This window comes from Podarcis vaucheri (assembly GCF_965113315.1).
Source record: "Podarcis vaucheri genome assembly, chromosome: 15".
Lineage (NCBI taxonomy): Eukaryota > Metazoa > Chordata > Lepidosauria > Squamata > Lacertidae > Podarcis > Podarcis vaucheri.
The window spans coordinates 42,146,334-42,171,508 of record NC_138753.1 but is presented as its reverse complement, the minus strand read 5'-3'; the positions used below and the strand labels follow the sequence as shown (position 1 = coordinate 42,171,508).

Sequence of the window (25,175 nt, the reverse complement as noted above, 5' to 3'; positions counted from 1 at the left end):
TCGGCGGTTCAAATCCCTGCGACGGGGTGAGCTCCCGTTGTTTGGTCCCAGCTCCTGCTAACCTAGCAGTTCAAAAGCATGTCAAAGTGCAAGTAGATAAATAGGTACCGCTCCAGCGGGAAGGTAGACGGCGTTTATCTGTGCTGCTCTGGTTTGCCAGAAGTGGCTTAGTCATGCAGGCCACATGACCTGGAAGCTGTACGCCGGCTCTCTCAGCCAGTAAAGTGAGATGAGCGCCGCAACCCCAGAGTTGGCCACGACTGGACCTAATGGTCAGGAGTCCCTTTACTTTTATCCACTTAAGAATAGCCATTAGTTGTAGGTGTGTACTTAGGTACTGCTCCGGTGGGAAGGTAAACAGCGTTTCCGTGTGCTGCTCTGGTTTCGTCAGAAGTGACTTAGTCATGCTGGCCACATGACCTGGAAAAACTGTGGACAAATGCCGGCTCCCTCGGCCAGTAAAGCAAGATGAGTGCCACAACCCCAGAGTCGTTCGTGACTGGACTTAACTCTCAGGGGTCCTTTACCTTTTTATCATTTAAACAGAAATGCAATACACTCCACTGCTGTGGAGAGGACTGGCCAGTTGACCTCAGCTTACTATTCCGGGCAGCTTCAAGGCCCTCACTTTCCCAGTTTAAGGTTTTTAAAACCAGATGGTCCTTCAAATAGACTGCTGTCCCCTGTAAAGTACAGTGGTGCCTCACAAGACGAATGCCTCGCAAGATGAAAAACTCGCAAGACGAAAGAGTTTTTCGTTTTTTGAGTTGCTTCGCAAGACGAATTTCCCTATGGGCTTGCTTCACAAGACGAAAACGTCTTGCAAGTTTGTTTCCTTTTTCTTAAAACCGTTAATACCCAGGGTGCATTGCTTGAAGAGGTGCAGTTGCGACTTGACTTCGAGGAGCAACTCGTAGCACACAGTGTGGTAGCCTTTTTTGAGGTTTTTGAAAACTTTGGTGATTTTTGAAGCTTTTCCAAAAATTCTTTTGCAGCCATTTGGCAAGTTAAACTTTTAAAACTTTTTGGGGGGTTTTTGGATTTTGGGTTGGGGTGTTTGGAATTCAAGGAATTGGTGTTGGGGAGGGGTTTGCAAGAATCTGGAAGCTTGTATGTTTTTTTCTGCATTTTTATGATTTTTTGTGACCATTGGGCCACTCTGCTGTTGTTAAAAATTTTTTTTCTGGGTTTGGATTTCTGTGTGGTGGGTGGCTGGGGGGGGTTAGGGAATTGTTGAGAAGGGGGTTGCAAGAATCTGGAAGCTTGTGTGTTTTCTGGGAGGTTTGGTGCTTTTGAATTTTTTGGATGCGAAGCACTGATTTTTTTTTGGGGGGGGTGCGAAGGTAGGAGCTGTGCTGCCATGGGGCCCAAGAAGACTGCTGCTGCAGAAGCCGGTGAGAGGAAGAAGGAGAAGGTTATGCTGGAAATGAAGAAGGAGATCATCCGGAAGCACGACGGTGGAATGCGTGTGACGGACATCGCCAGGGAGTACGGGAGGAATCCATCAACCATCGGGACCATCCTGAAGATGAGGGAGAAGATCCTTGCGACTGATGTAGCCAAGGGAGTCACCAGGATCGTGAAGAACCGCCCAGCTGTTCTGGAGGAGGTGGAGAAGTTGCTGCTCATCTGGTTAGAAGAGAAGCAGTGTGCAGGGGACACAGTGACTGAGGCCGTGATTTGTGAGAAGGCCAAGGCCTTGCACGCAGACCTCGTCCGGGAACAGCCAGGAACCTCAGGCGAGCCAGAAGTCTTCAAGGCAAGCAGAGGCTGGTTTGACCGGTTCAAGACGAGATCTGGAATCCACAGCATGGTCAGGCATGGAGAGGCTGCCAGTTCTGATGTTCCTGCGGCTGAAGACTTTGCAGCGGAGTTCATGGAGGTTGTGACGACGGAGGTCTACGTTCCACAGCAGGTCTTCAACTGCGACGAGACCGGGCTGTTTTGGAAGAGGATGCCCAAAAGGACTTTCATCACTCAGGAGAAGGCCAAGTTGCCTGGCCACAAGCCCATGAAGGACCGTCTGACCCTGCTCTTCTGTGCCAACGCAAGCGGCGACCTGAAGATCAAGCCCCTGCTGGTGTACCACTCGGAGAACCCACGGGCCTTCAAGAAACACAAGGTCGACAAGGAGCGGCTGAGTGTCATGTGGCGATCCAACAGTAAGGCTTGGGTCACACGTGTGCTGTTTGTGGACTGGGTCAATCTTGCTTTTGGCCCTGCTGTCAAACAGTACCTGCTGGAGAACGACCTGCCGCTGAAGGCTTTGCTTCTGATGGACAATGCTCCTGCTCATCCTAAAGGCCTTGAGGAGGACTTGTTGGAGGAGTTCAGCTTCATCAACATCATGTTCCTGCCGCCTAACACCACGCCACTGCTCCAGCTGATGGATCAGCAGCTCATCGCCAATTTCAAAAAACTCTACACCAAGGAGCTTTTCAGGCGATGCTTCGAGGTGACTGATTGCACCAACATCACCCTGCGGGAATTCTGGAAGGACCACTTCGACATTGTCATTTGAATTGCGCTTGGCGCAGCCTGTGGCCGGACTGTGTGGCACCAAGTGACTCTGATGCACCAGAGTCAACAGTGGTGCAGGACATTGTTTCCTTGGGGAGGACCATGGGCCTGGAGGTCACAGAGGAGGACGTCAGCGAGCTGGTGGAGGAGCATGACCACGAGCTGACCACCCAGGGGCTGGTCGAACTGCAGGCAGAGGCTGCGCAGGAGCAGGCCTCGCTGGAAGAGGAGGAAGCAACTGAGGAACAGCTGTCCTCCAAAGAACTGAGGGACATTTGCCAGAAGTGGAAAGATGTGCAGGCTTTTGCACAACGGCACCACCCTGACAAGCACGTGGCACATGACCTTGCGAACACTTTTGATACGAGGGTCATGTCGTCTTTCAGGGAGGTGCTAAAAAGGTGGATGAAGCAGCAGACCATGGACAGGTTCTTCAGCAAGAAGCAAAGAGTGGAAGAGGAACCTTCTTCGACTTGTCCCCCAGAGTCTTAGAAAATGTATGTACAGTACACTTTGGTGATTTTTAAATGCTTTTCTGTCATGTTTAGAAACTTAAATTATTGTTCCTTCAGTTTTTGAAATGCTCTTTACAGTGTGTGTGACTTTAAAGAGCACTTAATAAACTCTTTTTGTACCAAATCTGGCTTTGTTTGGACTTTTTTTGACCATAGGAACGCATTAATTGATTTTCAATGCATTCCTATGGGAAACCGTGCTTCGCAAGACAAAAAATTCGCAAGACGAAAAAACTCGCAGAATGAATTAATTTCGTCTTGCAAGGCACCACTGTAGAAACATGGCCACACAGCTGCTTCTAGACCTGCCTGTAAGATGAATTAGGTTGACAGGCATTTGACACTGGGTCTTTTTGCTTGGGGCTACTCCCTTCCATAGGACGCGTATGGCGCCGTGATCCAAACCACAGAGCCTAGGGCTTGCTGATCAGAAGGTCGGCGGTTCTAATCCCTGCGACGGGGTGAGCTCCCATTGCTCGGTTCCTGATCCTGCCAACCTAACAGTTTGAAAGCACATCAAAGTGCAAGTAGATAAACAGGTACCACTCCAGCAGGAAGGTAAACAGCGTTTCCGTGTGCTGCTCTGGCTTGCCAGAAGCGGCTTAGTCATGTTGGCCACATGACCCAGAAGCTGTCTGTGGACAAACACCGGCTCCCTTGGCCTATAGAGCGAGATGAGTGCCGCAACCCCAGAGTCGTCCACGACTGGACCTAATGCTCAGGGGTACCTTTACCTTTACTCCCTTCCAAGTGAACAATTTCCCAAGGAACTATTGTTCCCAGAAATGATTTTCATCAGTATTGTAGCATAAGGCCTATTCACCATGGTCCTGATCTTCACTCCCAAGCTGTTATCCAGAACAGGGAAAGACAATTATTTAGAAGAAGGCAAAGCATCATCCCAGGCCACTGATCATGTTGTATGGGGCTGAAGGGTGCTGGGAGCCAAGCAAGCTCTGGAGAGCATCACATTGACTATCCCTGATTTAGAAGAATTAAACCAAGGCATGTTAAATGCACTGACTTTGGCTGCAACCTTAAGAACACTTGTTGAGGAGTAAGCACCATTGAAGCAGAATGAGGCCTTATTTTTGAGTACACATACAAAAGATTGCACTGTTTCAGTGCACCTGTGGAACCACAGAACCATAGAAGGGAGTTAGACGCAAAGTGTTAGATGCAACCATGAGGACCACCTAGTCCAACCCCCTGAAATGCAGGAATCTTTCACACGTAGGGATTGAACCCACCCACGTCCCTGAGATTAAGAGTCTCATGCTCTGCTGGCTGAGCAATCCCAGGTATTTCAATGAATATAGCAGGATGTTATAAGGGTGGTCTCTTCCACTACCAAGGGGACATGCAGAAGGTTTCAGGTTCAGTCCCTGCCATCTCCAGGCATGGCCAGGATAGACCGCTGCCTGAAACCCTGGAGAGCTGCTGATAGTGTCCACACTACTGAGAGATTGGCTCAGTATAAGGCAACTTCCTGTGTACCCACTGGTCATCTAGGTTCTGACAGCCAATGAACATTATTGATTGGAACAGGAAAGCTGAGTGAATTGGCGTTTGAACCAAAATTGCATAGAATATTTATGAGTGTCATGAGCTGAGGTGGTCCAGGGAGGAACTCTTGTCTTGACTGACAACCCACCATTCCTCTTGTTGAATTATGTGACTGCCAGGAGTGATGGATGAGCTGAATCCCAACTGAGACGGCGAGAAGGCACAAAGCTGGGGTCTGACAGGCTTCCAAGCTAATAATTCACCAGCAGCTCTCTTGGACTGTCAGACTTGGCAGAGTAAATGTTAAAGCACCAACGAGGGGCTAGGTATTGTTCAAATACAGCCCATCCCAAGGTATGAAAAAGAAAACGGCGCAGGTTGTTCTTTGGAAGAGTAATTATCTGAACATTTTCAGTGGATTGTTTCATGCATCACATAATCAAATTCTGGAATTCACAAAGAGGTAGTGACGGCTTGGACGGCTTTCAAACTGGTTAAGACAAATACACGGATGATGAGGAGGCTATCAGAATGAACAAAACCCCTTCACTGTCAGATACCAGTTGCAGTGAATCACAGGTGGAGAGGCTGTTGTTGCACTCAGATTTTCCGTGAGGATTTCCCCTCGGGGCATCTGGTTGGTGGTCTCTGTGAGGACAGAGTGCTGGACTTAGAATCACAAAATTGTAGAGTTGGAGGAGATCCCAAGGGGGTGTCTAGTCCAACTTCCTGCAATGCAGAAATTAAAGCTAAAGAATCCCTGACAGATGTCATCCAACCTCTGTTTAAAATGCTCTAGTGAAGTTCACCACCTTCTGATGGAATCCCTTCCACTGTCAAACAGCTCTTACTGTCAGAAAGTTCTTCCTAATGTTTAGTTGGAATTGCCTTATAATTTGAAGTCATTGGTTTGGGTCCTACTCTCTGGAGCAGCAGAAACCAAGCTTGCTCCATCTTCTATGTGACAGCCCTTCCGATACTGGAAGATGGGTATCATATCACTGCTCAGTTTTCTCTTCTCCAGGCTAAACATCCCCAACTCCCTCATCTGTTCCTCATAAGGCTTGGCTTGAGCCAACTGGACTCTTCTCATGACTCCAAATCAAGGTTTATTCCAAGCTTCCATCTCCCCCAATATTCTAGCTTAACTCCTTTCCCAGCACCTCTCCCAGTCTATGAGTATGATCTGCCCCATGCCAGCCCTAGAGCCTTTTTAAATTAAAAGAACACAAAAGGGAAGAGAGAGCATGAAAATGGAGGATAGACATAAAAACGGAAATGAAAAGGCCAGAGAAAAGAAGAAGGGAGGTACTTTGCAAGGAATAGCAGGGTCAGGGAAACCTCTAATATACAGTACTATTAGTATAAAGCCTTCCAGGTGTTGCTATACTCTAGCTGCCATCATGATCCCCCTTTCTGGGGATTCGGGTCAAAGTTGTTGAGCTTTGGGAGGAAGGCCCATGGGGGGGGGGTTCGGGTCAAAGACCAAAGGCCCATCTAGTTCACCATTCTGTTCTTACAATGGCCAACCAGAATACTTGTAAGAAGTTTACTTTTTCAGGAGGTGCTTCTCTGAATAGGCTTCATTTGCCCTCACTTTCCTGATTTGCTAGGATCATATGACTAGTCCAGGAAGGTTTGTGTTCACTCTAAGTAAGCTTTATTTGCCTTCAATGATCTGCCTCTGATTTTAACATGGATTTGGATGGAAGAATGTATTATTACCCTATACGGAGGAATGGTGGTGGGAATTAATGGAGGTAAAGTTAATTACCAATAATAATAAAAAACTGAGAATCCCTCTTGCACTTTTCATGGGGAAAATAAATGAATGATTCTGAGACACTTTGACTTAAGAGAAATATTGTTTATAACAGAAAGTGGAGAATAGGGATATTAACATGGACTGGCTGTCTTAAATAATCTTTTTTTTTTATGTAACTGGCAGATTGAAAATCAGTAGCCCCTTTTCTCAGTCTCTAATGTTTCTTTTTCCTTTGTATTTTATTCTTTTTTTTCTTTTCTTGTTCTCTCTCTCTCTTCCCTTTTTTCTTCGTTTCTTAAGGCTTAAGGCAGCCGTGTCCAGGGTATTAACTGTGCCTGATTTAAACAAAGAAGAAATCTCAGTAACATTATGCTGGCATTGTTGGAGGAAAGCTAAGGTGGAGAGAGGCAGGGATCTTGCCTAAGGCCACCTAACGATTTAATGGCAGCAATGAGTTTTGAACTGTGCATCTTCTTATTCAAAGCTCAGTATCTTAGCCCCTGATATCTGGCTTCCTCTCCTGCCCCCTTATGGGCCATGTTGAGTACTATCAGATTATCTATGGTATCTGGGAAATCATTTTTAGGCCAATAACTTCTGATGGACGCCTTTTAGGAAATAATGTCAATTATAACCTTGTAGGACTTCGTTATTTCAGTCTATTACCTGCAATGAGTTATTCTCAAACAAGGAGTTCAAATTGATAAAAGGCAAAGGAAAATCAATACTTGAGATTGTTGAGATTAATTGGGACTTTATAATGGATTTCTTTCCCCCCTTCTCTTTCCATTGGGACTTCCAAGAGCTCCAGCAGCAGCCCATCCTGAATGTGGATTTAGTGCTGCCAAATATGTGAAGTCAAAACTTTAAGAGATTCATATTTTTCTGCATTAAGATGATGAATATTTCAAAACTGCAGACCTGCCAAGATAAATGGGGCCCAATATGCACAATCACCTGCACACACACACTGAGCTTTCATTACCAATAAAAGAAAAATCAGTAGCTATTCTTCTCACTGGGAAAAAAAATCTAGCAGTCAGGTCATTGTTAAAAGTGTGTTTATTTTTCTTGCAGAAAGTGCTGTAAGCTCTCATAAATTGCTTTCTGTAGAGTGAGAAATTAGAGAAACTTGGGAGGCTACAGTGCAACCTCAATTGGCAGCCATTCAATAAGTTGTCAGAGAAGCTTCAGGAAGAAGATAGCAAGCAGCTCTCCTGGACAGTTTTGTTTCCTTGCCTTCCATCTTGTCATCTGATCTCAGACATCTCAAGTTGGGGAATCTGGCAATTTTCTCTATAGAAGAATGCTGAGTTTTAGTTGCTCCCCTATGGATGGCCAGATGGGGCAGTGCTTAGAACCAGGCAATTTGAAAAGCACCATAGACAGTAGAGTCTGCAGCAAAATAAGCACTCCAGCATAAGTTTGCAATAACATTCTTTTTATTGCTAAAAGAGATATAGCATAAATATTTAAAGGTAAATATAACAGTTTTATACTTTTCATTTATTCCCCCATTTATAGTTAACCCTATGTTGTAAGCATCCCAGAAGCATTCAGTTAAAAAAAAACCAACCAACAGAATATGCATAAGAAAATAAATATACACAACGTCCCCTGCTTCCAGTTAAAAAAAGCCAGTCACAGGACGGGAACCATTCATTAGCCATATTGCTAGTGAGCTTGGCATGGTTTCCGTTTTAATATGACTTTGACATCTCCGCCAGATAGTGGGTTTTTCTTCTTCACATTCCAGTGTCACAGAAGAGAAGTACTGTCTGTATTTCATTGGGTTTTCAGTGTCTGTAACACTTTCTGGGTCATTTACAAATTTTTGCTTGGAAGTGTTTATTTCACTCCTTTTCCAAAAATATTTTTCACCCAGAACCAGAGTTCCGCTTAAAAGCTGCGAAGCTGCAGCAAGAAATCCAATATAGATGGCCATTCCAGCATGTTGTTCTGTGGGAATCGGAGGCACTCCCAAAACCTCCGGAAGCGGAATTCCTTCGTTTGTTAATACAGAGTGAAGATTCCATGCAATGGGAATCAGTACACAAGTACCCGCTGCCAACTCTATCCTTGCTCCGATTGAAAAGAAGCTATCGATGAAATTCTCAGCTTTTCCCGGCTCAAAGATGTTGCATAGAGCAAAGGCCATCCAAAGAACGGTCACCACATTGGCCACTGAGGCCATTGGCATCATGTCCTGGGCCACAATGATTTCAGGTGGTAGGGACTCCTCCTCATTGAATGGTATGCATATCATGTTGGTTTTCTTCATAGTAACTCTTCTTACAGAGCAGGCACCCCAGATGCCAATGCCCACAATGCCCTGCTGGCTGCTGCCCATCATTTTGTCCACTTGCCACACTCTCCAGTCAAGGTTGGCAGATGTGGAGCAGATGCTCATTAGGCAGCCCAGGACAGCCAGGAGAAAGGCAGCCAGTTGCACGCAGGACACCCTGCACAGCAGGCGGACTGGGAAGGACCCATCATGCGCCTGGGGTGGAAGTTCTGCTTTAGTGCTGGGAAGGCTGGCGATAGAAGGCATGCTGGAGAAAAAGACAGACAAAAGATAACCGTTAGATACTTCGGCACAGTATCATATGGACACCTCCTAAAGTTTGAGCAAATAGTGATGTGCAGCTAAAACAATGCCATCATTCTAGGGCAAATTCTGCATTTCCCACCATGAGACGTAGGAATGGAAAAGTCTGCTGTACCTGCAATCATAAGTGCCAGGAATCAGAGTTCCCCAGAGGTGAAGAAATTGCACAACCGCACGACCCCTTTTGTTCTAGGGACCCCCTCCATGCAGATAATTGGGCTCTTGTCTAGTCCACTCCTCCTCTGCATTCCTATGCTCCCCTCCCTTCCCTCTCCATTGGTAAAATGTCAGGCATGATCCCACCAAAGTTATGCATTCTACCCTTGAAAGAAAGTTTGGTGCAACAGACCAATACAGCTCCTGTTCAGGAAAGAATCCTTTCTGGCTTTAGTCCTCATTCATTCTCTCTCTCTCTCTCTCTCTCTCTCTCTCTCTCTCTCTCTCTCTCTCACACACACACACACACACACACACATTGTGAAAAGCCTACCAAGTGGCTCTCAGACAGGACAAAAGGCAATAAAAGTCAATTTGTTCCTATCTGAGAAAACACTGCTCTGTTGGTGGGGAACTGAGGAGCGCTGCATATATGCACCTGCGTGAATCAGTTCTTCAACCAGTCTTTTTCCAGAGTGAGGGCTTTTTCCAGGACTTTCTCTTCCAGCGTCTGATCTAGGAGAGGACCTGGAAAGAGTGAAGCTGGTCTGAGCACCGTAGCAACTGCTCCTTGGAGTTCTGAGGCAGTTAGAATGCAGCTTGCTTTGAATGCTCGGAAGAACACAAATCATAACTCCAGGGTACTGGTCATTTGGAACATTTGGCAACTGCTTGGAGGCAGTATGCATTTGAATACCAGTGTGATTCTGCAACTTTTAAAAGACACTTTTTTTGTTAGATGTAAGCTAATGCAAAGATTGGATACAAAATGTGGAAATAAACACCCCAGCTGCCAGTTCCAAAGGAATGAGCGAGCAAGATTTGAAATAACCAGGGGTCAGCAACTTTTTTTAGCTGTGGGCCGGTCCACCGTCGCTCAGACCATGTGGTGGGCCGGACTATATTTTTTTTGGGGAAAAAAAAGAATTCCTATGCCCCAGAAATAACCCAGAGATACATTTTACATAAAAGCACACATTCTACTCATGTAAAAATACCAGGCAGGCCCCACAAATAACCCAGAGATGCATTTTAAATAAAAGGACACATTCGACTCATGTAAAAACACGCTGATTCCCGGACCGTCCGCAGTCTGGATTGAGAAGGCGATTGGGCCACATCTGGCTCCCGGGCCTTAGGTTGCCCACCCCCGGTTAAGGTCATATTGAATCCCTTCAGGCATTCAAAGATGGCGATCATATTATCAGTTGGAGAGTTGACAGGGTTTTTTGTTTTGTTGGACCCACATTTTCTATTGAATTGATATTACCATGCGCCATTTGGGAGGGTTTTGCTTGTGATGCAATTTTAATGGTTTTGTCTTTTTTCATAATTACATGTTTTATTGCTGTAACACTTATGGTGGGACCTTATAATGAAGACTGGGCAAGACATCTTATAGGTAGATGGGTCAATAGTCAGTCTAGCAAAACCAAATGTGTGTTTGCATGGGGAACATGATGGATAAGAGCAATCCAAACTATAGGAAGCTGCTGTAATATATGACGGGGTAAATGATGCTGCTGTAACTTACCTGTTTCAAACTCCATTGAGGAATGGGGCTACTGCTGGCCGGGCCAACTTGAGCCTGACGGAGAGAAAACAACTATTATACCACTCATTTTGTGAGTGTATCTTCCACTGGGTTACCTGAGCTGTGCAGAGTTTGAAATAGGAGCAGGTTCCCCCCTCCCCATTTCCATCTTCACTTTCCCAGAGCACCTCTTTTGGGGGACTTACCCAAGCCTTAGTCTTATAACACATGAATGTGTTTAATCCCCTTTCAAAGACATATAAGAGAAACCCAAGCAGTTTCTGACATCCATGTAGTTATCCCAGCCCGTTCCTCATCTTTAAAATGGGGCTATTGATAATGAATAAGATGAAATACTTCTAAAGTATCTAGTACAATGAAAACTGCTACTTAAATGATTTTGAGGATATGTTGCACTCCAGAGTCACTAGCTAGATCAGAAACTTCACATTTCTCAGGAACTTTGGGACAGATGCAGTCTTGATGCAGCACCTTCTTAATCTATGAGTTTCTGCAAAAGCTGCCAACATAGACTCTTCAGGTTGAATCAGTTGATCAGATTTATCACCTTAGAGGACAAATCAGATAAGGGGCTGTCTCTCTTGCCTTGCTATCACTTAACATAAAACTCCCTCCACAATTGCTGGTGTAATCCAGCCAGGCAGTTTTTAGATTCTTATAATGTTTAGATTTTCCAAAGATTCTGCAAGAGAAGATACACTTTCCTGGCATTTTGTTGTTGGAAATGAGAGCTATTGCTGACCTTCTCCTGAGTCAGTTTTGGGTGTAAAATTTGTGGACTAGTAGGAAAACCACCCTAATGCAAGAAGTAAACTTTTCTGCCTCTAATCAAAATTCAAACTGGAGACAAATGCCCAGTTTCCCTTACCCACCCAAGCTCCCTCTGCTAAATTCAGGCTAAATTCATGGTAGCTGACACATAAGCAGAAGAGACAGGGAAGGTTTGTCTCCTTCCATCTCCTCTTCTGTCTCCCTGACATTGGGGGGGGGCACTTTTTGTACCTCAACTCACTGCTAACCTGGGAGATAGAGATGCAAGAATACATGTTTCCCCTCTCTGTGTGCCCACTCCTGCCATTGCTCACCAGGTAATAGAAGGGAATGACTTTGGGCTGTCCTAGGGCTGGCAAAAATGGAAGATGGCATTTCCTTAAGCCTGGGAAAGTTTAATCACTTTTTCTCATGGGTTGTCACATGAGAAACATGAATAATGTCTGAATTAACCCTAAGAGCTCACCATTCTCTTTTGGAATGCTTGAAAGTATCGGATTGGATTGGATAACAAATCTCTCTTGTCCCCCCCCCCCGTACCCAATTCCTTTCCTTTGAATGATATGAATTCTACCAGGGTGCCAACTTGAATAAAATATTGGGGGGGGGGGGACGTAAACTGCAATCCGCATAATCAGTCACATGATGCAGTGCACGTGCAACATTTGAATGGCAATGCCCACCAACTGGCTCCTATGAATTCCACACTGCAGTCCTCTTTCTACCTTCATCTCCATGCAGTGAGTGAATGTAGACCCAGCTCCTGACCTTTGCATGTTAAGTTGAAGGTGGGAATGGGCTCTGTGCGCATACAGTGATGCAACAGGCACACTCCCCTTCCATTGAACTTGTGGCAGTCAGGTGGGGAGAGCCGATGGGTGTGATTCTGCTCTTCCTGCAGTGCATTCACTCAATGCAAGGAGTCAAGAGTTGAGTTCGGTTGTAGGCCATGTGGAAACACCATAACAATTTTGAAGAAGGGTACACGGAGGTTTATTTGAAATGCCTCGCATATTGAAAGCATGTGTGTGGAGAAGCTGTGTGGCTTGAGCCTGCACCTACTCACCGCATTTTTCGCTCCACAAGACGCACCTGACCATAAGACACACCTAGTTTTTAGAGGAGGAAAACAAGAAAAAAAATATTCTGAATGAAACAGTGGATGTATGATTTTTGTGGTTCATGCTGTGGCCACAGACATGTGATCTGATGGTGCATTTGGGGTGACCCAATGCAAAAATCCTGAGGATCCATGGGCTTTTCCCTCCACCCTCCCAGGCAGCCTCCGCTAGCCTGCTTATCTCTCTTCCGATCCCACCGATCAGCTGTTTCCTTTCAACACTCCCTTCCCCTTAGTGTCTTTTCCTTAGCTGGATCAGTTTTTTGCTCCTCCTTTTCTTCTCATTTCTCTCCTTATTGCTTTAGTCTTCCTGTTCCCCCCCTTTGCAAGTTTGCTGTCTTTACCTCCCCGCTCCCAGGCAGCCTCCTTTATATCTAGTGTCCCTTATCTCTCTCCCCGATTGGCAAGCGATCAGCAGCTTTGTTTCAACGCCCACTTCCCTCTTTCAAAAAAAAAAAAAGCATGACCTGCTTTTTACCCCTGGGCAATTTGGCTCCAGGGACCATGCATTCGCTTCATAAGATGCACAGACATTTCCCCTTACTTTTTAGGAAGAAAAAAGTGCCTCTTATGGAGCAAAAAATACGGTATATGCCCACCAGCCTTTGAACCACAGCTGTGCATTCAGTGACCAAGAGAAAGGGTTTAAAGGTCTTAATTCTGTATACATGTAGCTCCTCCATGTGCAAATCAGGAAGCGTTTTAACATGTGAGGAATTCCACACAACAACACTGGTTTGCAGAGACCCTTTTCATCATCACCAAACATGCAGCTGGTGGGATGTGTAACCGGTAGGAGCTCTGGGGCATTTATTACAAGTTTAAAGGAACCTGCCTCATCTAAAATCTTGAAAGATCTAATCATGTTAACAGTACAGTCATACCTCGGGTTGAATGTGCTTCAGGTTGAGCACTTTTGGGTTGCGCTCCGTGGCAACCCAGAAGTAACGGAGTGCGTTACTTCCGGGTTTCACTGCACACGCATGTGCAGACGCTCAAAATGACGTCACGCGCATGCGCGGAAACGGCAAAACGCGACCCGCGCAGATGCACCGTCGCGTCTTACGTTCCATTCAGGATGCAAACAGGGCTCTGGAACAGATCCCATTTGCATCCCGAGGTACCACTGTAATTGGGAGAATCATAGTAATAGAATCATGGAGTTACCCTTATCATTGATTGCATTCTGGTTGTTTTTATTTTCTCTATATACATACATACGTCATTGATAATTTATTGTTTTGATGCATTTACATTATTAATCTAAGCATATTAGCATGTCTTTTTTTGAGCAATATTTTGTCATATAATCATCAAAGAATTGCCATTTTAGTTTTTGATTTGACTGCTGTCATATGGATGCTGTTAATTTAGCCAATTTTAAATATTCATTTAATTTGAGAATCCATTCCTCCTTGGTAGGTAGTTCTTTAGCTTTCCATTTAGATGCTATTACTATCCTAGCTGCAGTGGTCGCATATAAGAAAATTCTCTTTAAAAAGAAAAAGAAAATTTTGCTTGTCTGTTTTCAACACCACAGTAGACATGCTTCCCCACAGGATGCTCCTGGAAGAGCCAGCACTTTGATCTGTATTCCATTCTGGTTCTGCACTTCTCCCTAGAAGCGGGGACCACAGCAGACTGAAAAACAGCACACACCTGACTGTACGTGGGGTGCTGTCCACCATTCCCAATCCCCCTGTGAAAAAGTGCTGTCTAGGTGCCTGTGTTGAACAAACAAATAGAAGTTTATATAAGCCATTGGAAATTTAGACCAATATTATATCAAGGGTGAGCTATAGAGTTTCCACACAAGAGGGCTCCAGAGGCACATTGTTTAATGAACACTTTGTGCTTTATTGGAAGTTGGAGACATAAATTGTAAACCTCTTGCTTCAACCGGCTAAGAAGAATTCAGGGCCAAGCTAGATAAGCAGCAGCAAAACATCCACACACCGCACATACTCATCTGTCTAAAAGCAACCGTGAATTTGATCAGAGTAACTGTTAGGGACAGTCATTGCTTCCCTGCTCACCACCCTGCTAGATTCCTTAAAACATCATATTATATTTGAATACAGGAGTTGGGAGCTGGGGGCACTGTTACGCAGCAGTTCCACTCCTTCCTCCTGGGTCAGGTCCAGAAAGTGGTGTTGGGAGGTGAGTGTTCGGAACCCGGGACGCTCACTTCTGGGGTGTCTCAAGGTTCTGTCCTCTCCCCCATGGTTTTTAGTATCTATATGAAGCTTATGGGAGAGATCATCAGGAGCTTTGTGCTGGGTGTTCACCAGTATGCGGAAGATATCCAGCTCTACCTCTCATTTAAATCAGAACCAGAGAAGGCAGAGAATGGGCAGGGTATAAATGATAATTATTATAATAATTATAATGGATCCAGTTGGATGATGGATGGCAGTTAATTGATTGAGGTTGAATCCGAACAAGATAGAAGTACTGTTCTTGGGGGGAAGGGTGTGGGTAGGTGTGGGGTCCTGAATGGGGTAACTGTGCCCCTGAAAGTCCAGGTGCGCAGCCTGGGAGTCATTTTGGACTCACAGCTGTCCATGGAGGTGCAGGTCAATTCTGTGTCCAGGGCAGCTGTCTACCAACTCCACCTGGTGCATAGGCTGAGACCCTACCTACCTGCAGACTGTCTCGCCAGAGTGGTGCATGCTCTAGTTATCACCCGCTTAGAGTACTGCAATGTGCTCTACGTGGGGCTACCTTTGAAGGTAATAATAATAATAATAATAATAATAATAATAATAATAATAATAAAAAATACCCCGCCCATCTGGGCTTCCCCAGCCACTCTGCGTGGCTCCCAACAGAATATTAAAAACAAATAAAAGATCAAATATTAAAAACTTCCCTAAACAGGGCTGCCTTCAGATGTCTTCTAAAAGCCAGATAGTTGTTTATTACTTGAAAACAAAACCCCAAGGTGGTTATCACCAATGGAGGCGAAGGCTCAGAAAAAACTTAATATGGAGGTCAAATGGCCAAAATATTGGGAAATTTTGGAACAAGAAGGAGATAAATTGAAATTGCAGAGTTTTGAGAAATTAAAAGATAAAGTGCGAGACTGGTTTCACTACTATCAGATAATGGAGGCATATAACTTGGATAAGAAAATTGGCTTCCAGGTGGAAAAATCAAAATTAGAAACAGAACTGTTAGAACCTAAAACTAAGACTTTGTCAAAGATGTATAACTTGCTGTTGAAATGGAATACTCAAGATGAAACGGTGAAATCTGCTATGATTAAATAGGCACAAGATGTTGGACATAACATTATGTTTGCTGACTGGGAACAGTTGTGGACCACAGGTATGAAATTTACGGCATGTAATGCCCTAAGAGAGAATATTATGAAAATGATATACAGTTGGTACATGACACCAGTCAAGCTTGCAAAAATCTATCATTTGCCCGATAATAAATGTTGGAAATGTAAAGAAACTGAAGGTACATTCTTTCACCTTTGGTGGACGTGCCCAAGGATTAAGGCTTTCTGGGAGATGATTTATAATGAAATGAAAAAGGTATTTAAATATACCTTCTTGAAGAAACCAGAGGCCTTTCTCCTGGGCATGGTCAGCCAATTGGTGCTAAAGAAGGATAGAACTTTTTTTATGTATGCCACAGCAGCAGCAAGAATACTCATCGCAAAGTACTGGAAGACACAAGATCTACCCACCCTGGAAGAATGGCAGATGAAGGTGATGGACTATATGGAACTGGCAGAAATGACTGGCAGAATCCGAGACCAGGGAGAAGAGTCGGTGGAAGAAGATTGGAAAAAGTTCAAAGATTATTTACAGAAACACTGCAAAATTAATGAATGTTAGAATGATGTTGGATAGAAATTAAGTGGTCTTTTGCTGTAATGCTATAAGAGAATATGAGAAAATGGTTATTAATAGGTAAAAAAATAATAATGTTATAATATTTAAAAATTGAAGATTAAGATGAATGAAGAGGGGAGGGATTTGCTGAATTAACAATTGGAACTGGAATACAGAAAAGGAAGGCGTGAGGAGGTCCGGGAAATAAGCAAATGAAAATTATGTGATAGAAAGATTGAACTGTTTTTTAAACTATTTTTATTTTGTATTTTTCTTTTTTCTTTTTCTTTTTTATTCTGTAACTTTCTTGAAAATCTTAATAAATATTTTATAATAATAATAATAATAATAATAATAATAAGAAGAAGAAGAAGAAGAAGAAGAAGAAGAAGAAGATAGTTGTTTATCTCCTTGACATCTGATGGTAGGGTGTTCCACAGGGTGGGCACCACTACCAAGAAAACCCTCTGCCTGGTTCCCTGTAACCTCACTTCTCACAGGGAGGGAACCGCCAGAAGGCCCTCGGCGCTGGACCTCAGTGTCTGGGTAGAACAATGGGGGTGGAGAAGCTCCTTCAGGTCTACTGGCCCGAGGCTGTTTAGGGCTTTAAAGGTCTGCACCAACACTTTGAATTGTGCTCAGAAACATACTGGGAACCAATGTAGGTCTTTCAGGATCAGTGTTATATGGTCTCGGCGGCCACTCCAGTCACCAGGGATTGACAGTTAAACCATTCTGGAAATTGCAAGGGGAATATGTGTCTCCTTTAAAGCACGTGAGTTCCCACAAAGAATCTTGAGAACTGTAGCTGACTCTTTACAGAGCAACGATTCCCATCACCATTGACAAACAACAGTTTCCAAGATTCTTTGAGGGAAGCCATGACTGGTAAAGCGGACAGAGTGCTTTCAATCTATGGCATAGATGAGGCCACAGTTTCAGAGCAGCCAAACAGGGCTAATTTCAATGGAATAATGTGGTGGCTATTATTCTCTCACCATTTGAGATGAATTTTATGAAAGATGGATTGTTTAATGTCGAAAAGGTTGTTGGTTGGCATTCTGGGTAATTCCTCTGACATATTTATGGACATATTATTTATAGAGATCTATATAGGGTTTGTATTGTTCCTTGGTTCTAGATATTATTGGGCAATTTAGCAGTCTGGGGAGAAGGGAAACACTCTTGATTGATGACATTGAAAGTTAAGGATGTCAGCAAGTCCTTCAAGAAATGGTCCCCAAGCACCTGTTCACTGTAACTTATGTCTTCAGCACACAGCACTTTGATTAAAACCTCTCATCACAGTAAAGCAATTGCATCTCAAAGAAAGATGGGAAACTCCCTCCCAAACTAGAGGGACAAATCAATTATCCTCCCTTTTTGCATATTCAGATTCCATCTACATATACACAGCAATATTATTCTGTGGAGATAATTAAAATACTGAAGGTAGTGGGAGCCGGGTGGCCACTTATGCATCACCAAAAGAGGGAAGATGCATCATTAAATAAGAGGGCACAGATTCTTGCATCTACAGTTTAAAAAGAAAGAGATGCAAATTAATAAATAATTAACTGGATTCAGAAAATCTGAGTTACTACCAGTCAGTTGCTAATCTCTCCTTCCTGCCAAGTTGGGATTCAAGGTGGCTTACAACATTTAAAAACATCAGTTATAAAATAATAACTAATAAAAACAAACTACTTAAAAACAATACTTTAAATACATCACAGTATATCTAAAACCAGCAATTAAAATAGTATTTGTACTGAAAGCAGCCCAGTCGTCAGCATCATTTGAATCTTCGTTTCCCAATGCAAATATTCTCCATATATTTGACACAGTCAGGCTGAAAGAGAGTAGGAGGCTCAAAGTCACCTTTGCACAAAAACTAAAAGGGGGAGCAGAAAGAGTCAAAAATATAAACAGAAAGGGCCAAAAATATAAACAGTCCAATCCTGTATGCTTATACTGCAAAGACTTGTTGAGTTCAATGGTTTACTCTCAAGTAAGCATGCAAAAGATCTGGAATGCCGCCACCAAGCCCAGCCCTGTACATTTCCCTGTGAGCAAAACCTTAACTCCAGAGTGAGTTACTTCAATGTAAATCTGCATATGTGATTTGGGATGGGCTTTAACAACCAAATAAATGGTGGTGGATGAGAAATAAAAACAAAATAAAAACATCAATTTGTTTAAGTGTGTGCTTGCGCAAACAAGCACCCTTGGGAACTGTGGTGGTGATAGAGGAGGCATAGCAAGAATTCCTGGTGGAATCAAAGAGAAAAAAGAAGTAGCAGCAGCACAGTTGAAGTTGAAGTCACTGATGATGATGCTTCTTGAAGGTTTCCTGGTGAGGGTGCCTTTTAAGCCAGGAAGGGAAGGAATAGCAGAGAGCCGGAGGATCTTTCTACAGAAGTGTAAGCTGAGAGAGGAGGGGCTTGCCTGGCTTGGGGCAGGAGGGCTCTGCAGGGTCCTAGGCTTTGAGAAGGAACCCTCACATCTTCCCAGATGCCACTGCTGCAGCCCCCACAATCCAGGCGCCCAGGATGAAGACAGAACCCTGCGGTGCCTGTAGAGAAAGAAGGACTGCCATGGCCAAAAAAGTCCCCCACCCCCTGCCAAGGCAGGTTTCTATTCTTGTGGCCTTTTTAGACTCTTAAAATTTACAAACTTGTCCCCCCCCAAAAAAAAGTGCTCCTAAAGTACATGCTCCTGAGGCAATCTCCCTGGCTGTACCCCCCACAGCACACTCCTGGTGCTAAAAAGTTTGGTCAGTAACTAGCCCTGCGTTATTTCTCTCCCAGTCTATCTATTCTTGATGGATGATGGATGATGTGGTGGCCTTATATCAAGTGAGACCACTGGTAGGTCCAGCTTAGCATAGCCCACCCTGACTGGAAGCAGATCTCCAAGTCTGAGATGTGGGACATTCCTGGCCCTCCCCGGGGATGCTGAGGACTGAACCTGGGACATTCTGCATGCAAATAGATGTGGTACCACTGAGCTTGTGGCTGATTCTTGGGGAGTACTTGGGTTTTCATAGAACTTTGAATGTTTCCAAGGAGTGGATTGGTGAAGGGCAAGAAGAGAAGCTGGGCTTCTGGCTTTAGCATGGCTACAGTGATATGGACTGCTATAATGATATAGGTCCTAAGAAGTTGAGAACCACACAACCCTGAATTGACTCCTCCATCTACTTTTGAGCTTTCTGCATTGCAGCTCTCTGCATGTTTCCATTTTCCCCTCAAGACCCTTGAGGACTACATGCTTTCTTTGTCTTTTAAAGAAAAGACAGTTGAACTTCTACGGTGATTAGATTCTGCATTGTGCAGCAGCGTACACATGGTCCTGAGTGTTGTGTGAGTCACCAAGGAGATGATGAGCATTTTGACTGCACAGTTTTTAACACCCCCTGCTGTCTCTCATTAAACCTCTGTAGACATAACAAATTTGCACTCTGACTCAGCCTAGCAATGCCTTGCTCCCTTTATGATAAAGTGGTGCTCTACCTTCTGCTGGGAACTTACGTGCATCCTCTTTGTGCACACCTGTCCTCGTGAGTCTCTTGACTTGCCGCGCTGAATGCTAATGACAGCTGTGCCTTGGTAAAAAGGGGGCCTCTTCGTTACTGCATGCTGTCAGTGCTTTGTTGGTAGCTATGGAAATGGCACCTTCTGCTCCTCCATTCGTTCCCTTTCATATTTGAGCACTGGAAATAGAACCATGGGGGTAAACACAGCTGATGAACAGACATGTCGCTGAAGATGCAGACTGCAATATTTCTTCAGCCTCCTGCAAGGAGGAAATGCTGCAGCTGCCATTCGCAGGTGGAGAATTCTGAAGTGGTGGGGAAGGGGAAATGAGGTGGGGAAGGGGAAATGAGGAGGACCAAGGGCCGCAGCTTGGCAGACGAGCTCATGCTTTGCACACATACTGTGCCAGGTCAGCTAGAGTGGGTCCTAAAATATGTATGTCTCACACTTAGTGAGTAGTCTGATTCAGTAGGGCAGCTTCCATGTGTTGCAGTGAATGTTAGTTTTACATATTTGTGTAATTATTTCATGTGTTTATATTTACTTATGAAAGTAGAATGGGGTATTGGGTTGTTTTTGTATTTGTTTTCATTGTGCATTTCATGTTTTTATGTTGTGATTTTATCCTGTGAACTGCCCTGAGACCTGTGGGTATAGGGAGGTATACAAATTTAATAAACAGTAATAATAATGTAAACCGCCCCCCCCCCAAAGGGTCTCCGGCACCACTTCCCCCATTAAAGCCAGTTGAGGAGATGAAAGGTATTCATTTTATTGAGAAATGCATCAATCAAGACACAGGGTGATTTTCACAAAGCCTGTGTGCCAAGCGTTGGGGGAAGCAGATACCGTACTTCTACACATTGCAAAAATACCTGGGCTTGTGCCCGATCCCTATAAGCCTCCCTAATTGGTTAGAGTCCTGCATGGACAAAACATGCTAAGCTCTCATTGGTCTTCTCCCCATTTTGTTGGGATTCTTGTGCTTTTTCCTTCCTTGCATTTGCAGTTTCATATATGATTTTAGCAAGCCCTCTAGCTTCCTGTTATGCCTTGTAGTTGACATTACCTAAGTACTTTCCAGACCCTAAAGGTCACATTTACAGTATTTTGCTAAGCTGGTAGATTCTTATCTCTATTACTGGAGCTATCTGCAAATTAATGCAAGCATAGCAAGGCTTCTGTTATACCATAAGGCAGGGGTCTGCAACCTTTAAGACAAAAAGAGCCCATTTCCGAAGAAAAAAACTGGGAGCCGCAAAACTCGTCATTATAAAAATAACTTTTTTGTCACTTTTTTATTATTTCTTTGTTTGACCCCTCAGAATTACTCCTCCTCATAGAAATAAATGTTAAATTAACAAGTTACCTTTGTGTGTGTGTGTGTGTGTGTGTGTGTATGTGTTCTTCACTCCCCTTCAAAACAGTGACCAGCGTACATGCCCCCTTTCAATGCAGTGACCAGCGTACATGCCGCTTACAATGTAGCGGGCGGGCGGGAAGGTGACGTCGGGACGGTGCGTGACTAATGCACACACCGCCCCCATGTGACGTCACAGCCACTACAGCGCCCGCCACAGTGGGGAGTGTCGGGGCGCACAATGCGCCTCCTCCCCTCGCTAGTATCCGCCCCGGAGCTGTGGCAAAGGTGTAAAAGAGCCACATGCGGCTCCGGAGCTGCGGGTTGCAGACCCCTGCCATAAGGGAAGGGGGCAGTTACAGAACTTCGTAATAGAAACATCCTGGTGATAATGATTGTACACTCATGTCTACCTAGCCCTGAATCCGTTGTGGGCTGGCTATCATTAACAATAAAGATTTATATACTGTCAACTCTTTCAATATAACAAGGATATATACAGTAATATATACAATAAAACGTAAAGCACCATGAGAATGGTACAAAATGATCTTTAAAATGGCTGATCAAAAAGCTTAAACGGTTGCAGAGGGCCTGCTAAAGTTATTCAGGCCGAACTGCTAACTGTGGAGTCACTCTGACCTGTGACTTTGCAGCCATTTTCTCTCTGTGTTCTCTGCAAGATTGCAGTCGGAGTCAGTCTGCCTCAGTTGTGAGCAGTATGTAATCTCAGTCAAACTGTGTGGAACCATGTTGTTTATGAAGAAGTTTATTTTAATCCAGTAAAGCTTTTATTCAATTAAAAACTCTGCATTATTAAATTATGCTGCGCGTCAGACTGTTGATGGAGACAATTGCCAGCTCCTAATTCCAGTGCTCAAAAGCCTGCAGTGGTTTTCATATGCTTCCAGGCCAGATTCAAGGTGCTTGCATTAATTTGCAAGGCCCTTAACAACTTGGGTGCAGGATATCTCAGGGACCACCTGATCCCTTATAGTGAAGAAAGACAGTCAGTTAGGATTACCCCCCAAACCCTTAAAACTGTTTTGTGAATCCCCCCCGCCCCCCCAGCCAGGCCTCAAAGCCTCGCCTCAAGCATTTTTAAAACTGCATTTCCTCTAAGACAAAAGGCATTAGCTAAGCATTCCTCTTGCTGTAACTATAAGACTGCAAGAAAGGTAGGGAACAGAGTCCATTGTTTTCTCAGAGCCTTTGGCCTGGCTTAAAAACCAGATTGCAACTTGCTTTCTGTCCGGGAGCCACGCCAAAGCACGAGAATGAAACATAACTGGAACACTCTGAGTCCAAAAATGGTCCCAAGACAGGAGCTTTCTGTTCATGCTCAGAGGAACTCATGGGCAGGACTCTTGAAGGAGGAGGAGAAAGGGGGAGGGAACTGGAAGGGGATATATATACTCTGTGCAATGGCTGTGAACTTTGTGCTTGTTTTGTGACTTATCACACTTGCTCCTCTGCCCCCCCCCCCCCATGGCAGAATAAAAGCTCTTGCTCTGGATTTAACCCCTTGGTGTCGTTTGGCTCCTTTTGTCCCTGCTCGGGTGCAACGTTTTCCTATCCATTTTAAGGGGCCTAGAAAGGCTACAATATCCCTCCTTGATCACGAGGGTCTTCCAGGGAGCCCCTGTTAGTGGTCCCCCAGGGCTCGGGTGGAGGGCTCTGACCCACCAGGAGCTAGCTGTTCATTCAGTATTGCAGGCCGAATTTTGTGTAACTCCCTTTCAGTTGGGATCAAACAGGCCCCCCTCTCTCGGTTGAACTTCCAGCACTTATTGAGGACTGTTTTTTTTAAAAAAAAAATCAGAAGGTTTTAAATATTGAGTTCTGATTTTACATTTTAAATTCATTTTTACCCTTATTGTATTGGGTTTCCTGTACACCAAGGCTCCGTAAGCTATCTGATGTGGTATGCTGTCAACCCCGCCTCTAATGTGCCAGGAACTGGTAGAGCCATTGGGGACCAGTGGTCAATGGCTTGTGGACTGCCACCAGCCCCATGGACCACTACTTTGAGTAGCCCTGCTGCAGCCCACTGGGAGATGGCCTTGATTAAGCAGTATACAAACTGTTGAAACATACAAACAAAATAAATAAAAAACTTCCTCATTTTGACTGTATGGCTTTTAATTGAGAAACTGGCTGAGCTACTAGCATGAATCTCAGTTTGGGCCAAGACACCATTTTCCCCAAACCACCCCCACCTGCCGCACAACTGGTGTGAAATAACCCAATGAATATAAGCAAGCCTATCCAGACATGTAAATTTGATGTATATTTTAGTATGTGGGTGTATTTTATTTAAAAACAACATCCCTGCTGTATATTATTTATAGTTTGAATTTTTAAAGGCAGACTTAAGGTATATTTTATATTTTATGTAAGCTGCTGAGAGGTCATGTGTCGGATACATGGAAATATGTCTGCCAACTTACTGGCACTGCTGGTGCAACGCTCTTCTTTAGCGGCAATCAGAGCACTTGTTTAAATATTGAATTATCTGTTCAGCAGCTTACCACACAGTCAATTATCTCTCGTTATAGGCCTTTTGTTTTCAGCCATCATTGTTTGGCTCTTCTTTAATTTCTCTCTGGAGCAATTAGACACTCAGTGTTTTCGAGTTCTGTGGCTGCTGGATTTTTGCCCATCCTGCTTTCTGCGGTGGCCCATGAACATTTAATTGGGCAAGACATTCACTTCCGCAGATTCCATTGTGCTCCTGATGGCTTTGGAAGGCCACTTGTCCCTTAAGAGCTGGCGCACTCATTCATGCCTTGGTCAAGAATCAGAAAACTTCAGATTCCATCCAAATGCACACTATCCAACCAGTGCTATTTTTCTAGAAAAGAGATGCCAGAATTCACCATGAATTCACCTCCCTTCTTCTCTTATAATAGCAATGGCATCCACCTGAGAGGAGCCAGAACTGAGTTCCAATGAGCGTCCAAATCAGCCACAAGTTTCCAAATTATCTTCAAGGGCAGCCCTATAGAGCACATTGCAGTAAGGTAGTCAGTTAGTCAAATAAATTGAACCCCATACCATTTTTGACTTTAGATCACTGGTTGGGAACTTCAAGCCTGGGGTCTTAATGTGCCCCTCCAGGACTCTCTGTCCAGGCCTTGGGGTTTTCTGTAGACCTTGCCCCTTTCTAGGCCACACCCCACCCTGACAGTATTCCATGCCCTCTTCAAATGCCTTTGCCTTGGTTGAAATATGTCACTGAATTGTCATAATGCCTCTTGATTCCTTCATTGCTTCATTGGGAATCTGGGACAGAGAGACATAGATAATATAGCCCTCATGATAAATATTTTTGTATGCAATTTTGACTAATATGCTAATTTTGGCAAGCAATTTCCCAAAATGTGATGTTTTTTGCATCACATTTTGGGAAATTGCTTGCCAAAATTAGCATATTAGTCAAAATTGCATACAAAAATATTTATCATGAGGGCTATATTATGTTTTTTGCATATTATTTTATATAATACAGTAGTACCTCAGGTTACATACGCTTCAGGTTACATATGCTTCAGGTTACAGACTCCGCTAACCCAGAAATAGTGCTTCAGGTTAAGAACTTTGCTTCAGGATGAGAACAGAAATCATGCTCCGGCGGCGCGGTGGCAGCAGGAGGCCCCATTAGCTAAAGTGGTGCTTCAAGTTAAGAACAGTTTCAGGTTAAGTACGGACCTCTGGAACGAATTAAGTACTTAACCTGAGGTACCACTGTACAAGCTTTTACATGCACATGTTATACTAGTATATACATTTTTTTTGGTACAGATGACTGCACTGCAAGATTTAGAGAAATGTGAATTTTAAATCATATTTGTGTTTTGGTTTTCATATTTTTTTTGAAGTGTGAATTAGGTAGGTTCACCTTTAAATGAG

General features: G+C 44.1%; 2 protein-coding genes across 2 annotated transcripts; one reads left to right on the top strand and one right to left on the bottom strand.

The window, feature by feature from the left end:
• Nucleotides 1–1,360: 1,360 nt before the first annotated feature.
• Nucleotides 1,361–6,612, top strand: LOC309519352 (putative CENPB DNA-binding domain-containing protein 1; the record flags this gene model as incomplete). The annotated part of the gene is made up of 3 exons (XM_082200185.1): nucleotides 1,361–1,813; nucleotides 2,713–2,853; nucleotides 6,607–6,612. The coding sequence occupies 3 exons, from the start codon at nucleotides 1,361–1,363 to the stop codon at nucleotides 6,610–6,612; spliced, it is 600 nt and encodes a 199-aa protein (XP_082056311.1).
• LOC309519587 (uncharacterized protein) lies at nucleotides 6,388–22,906 on the bottom strand. Its single transcript, XM_082200737.1, has 7 exons — nucleotides 21,793–22,906; nucleotides 19,898–20,079; nucleotides 15,160–15,240; nucleotides 12,463–12,505; nucleotides 10,605–10,658; nucleotides 9,510–9,600; nucleotides 6,388–8,858 (listed from the first exon to the last, which is right to left on the bottom strand). The coding sequence occupies exons 3-7, from the start codon at nucleotides 15,186–15,188 to the stop codon at nucleotides 8,716–8,718; spliced, it is 360 nt and encodes a 119-aa protein (XP_082056863.1). The 5' UTR covers nucleotides 15,189–15,240; nucleotides 19,898–20,079; nucleotides 21,793–22,906; the 3' UTR covers nucleotides 6,388–8,715.
• Nucleotides 22,907–25,175: the final 2,269 nt, after the last annotated feature.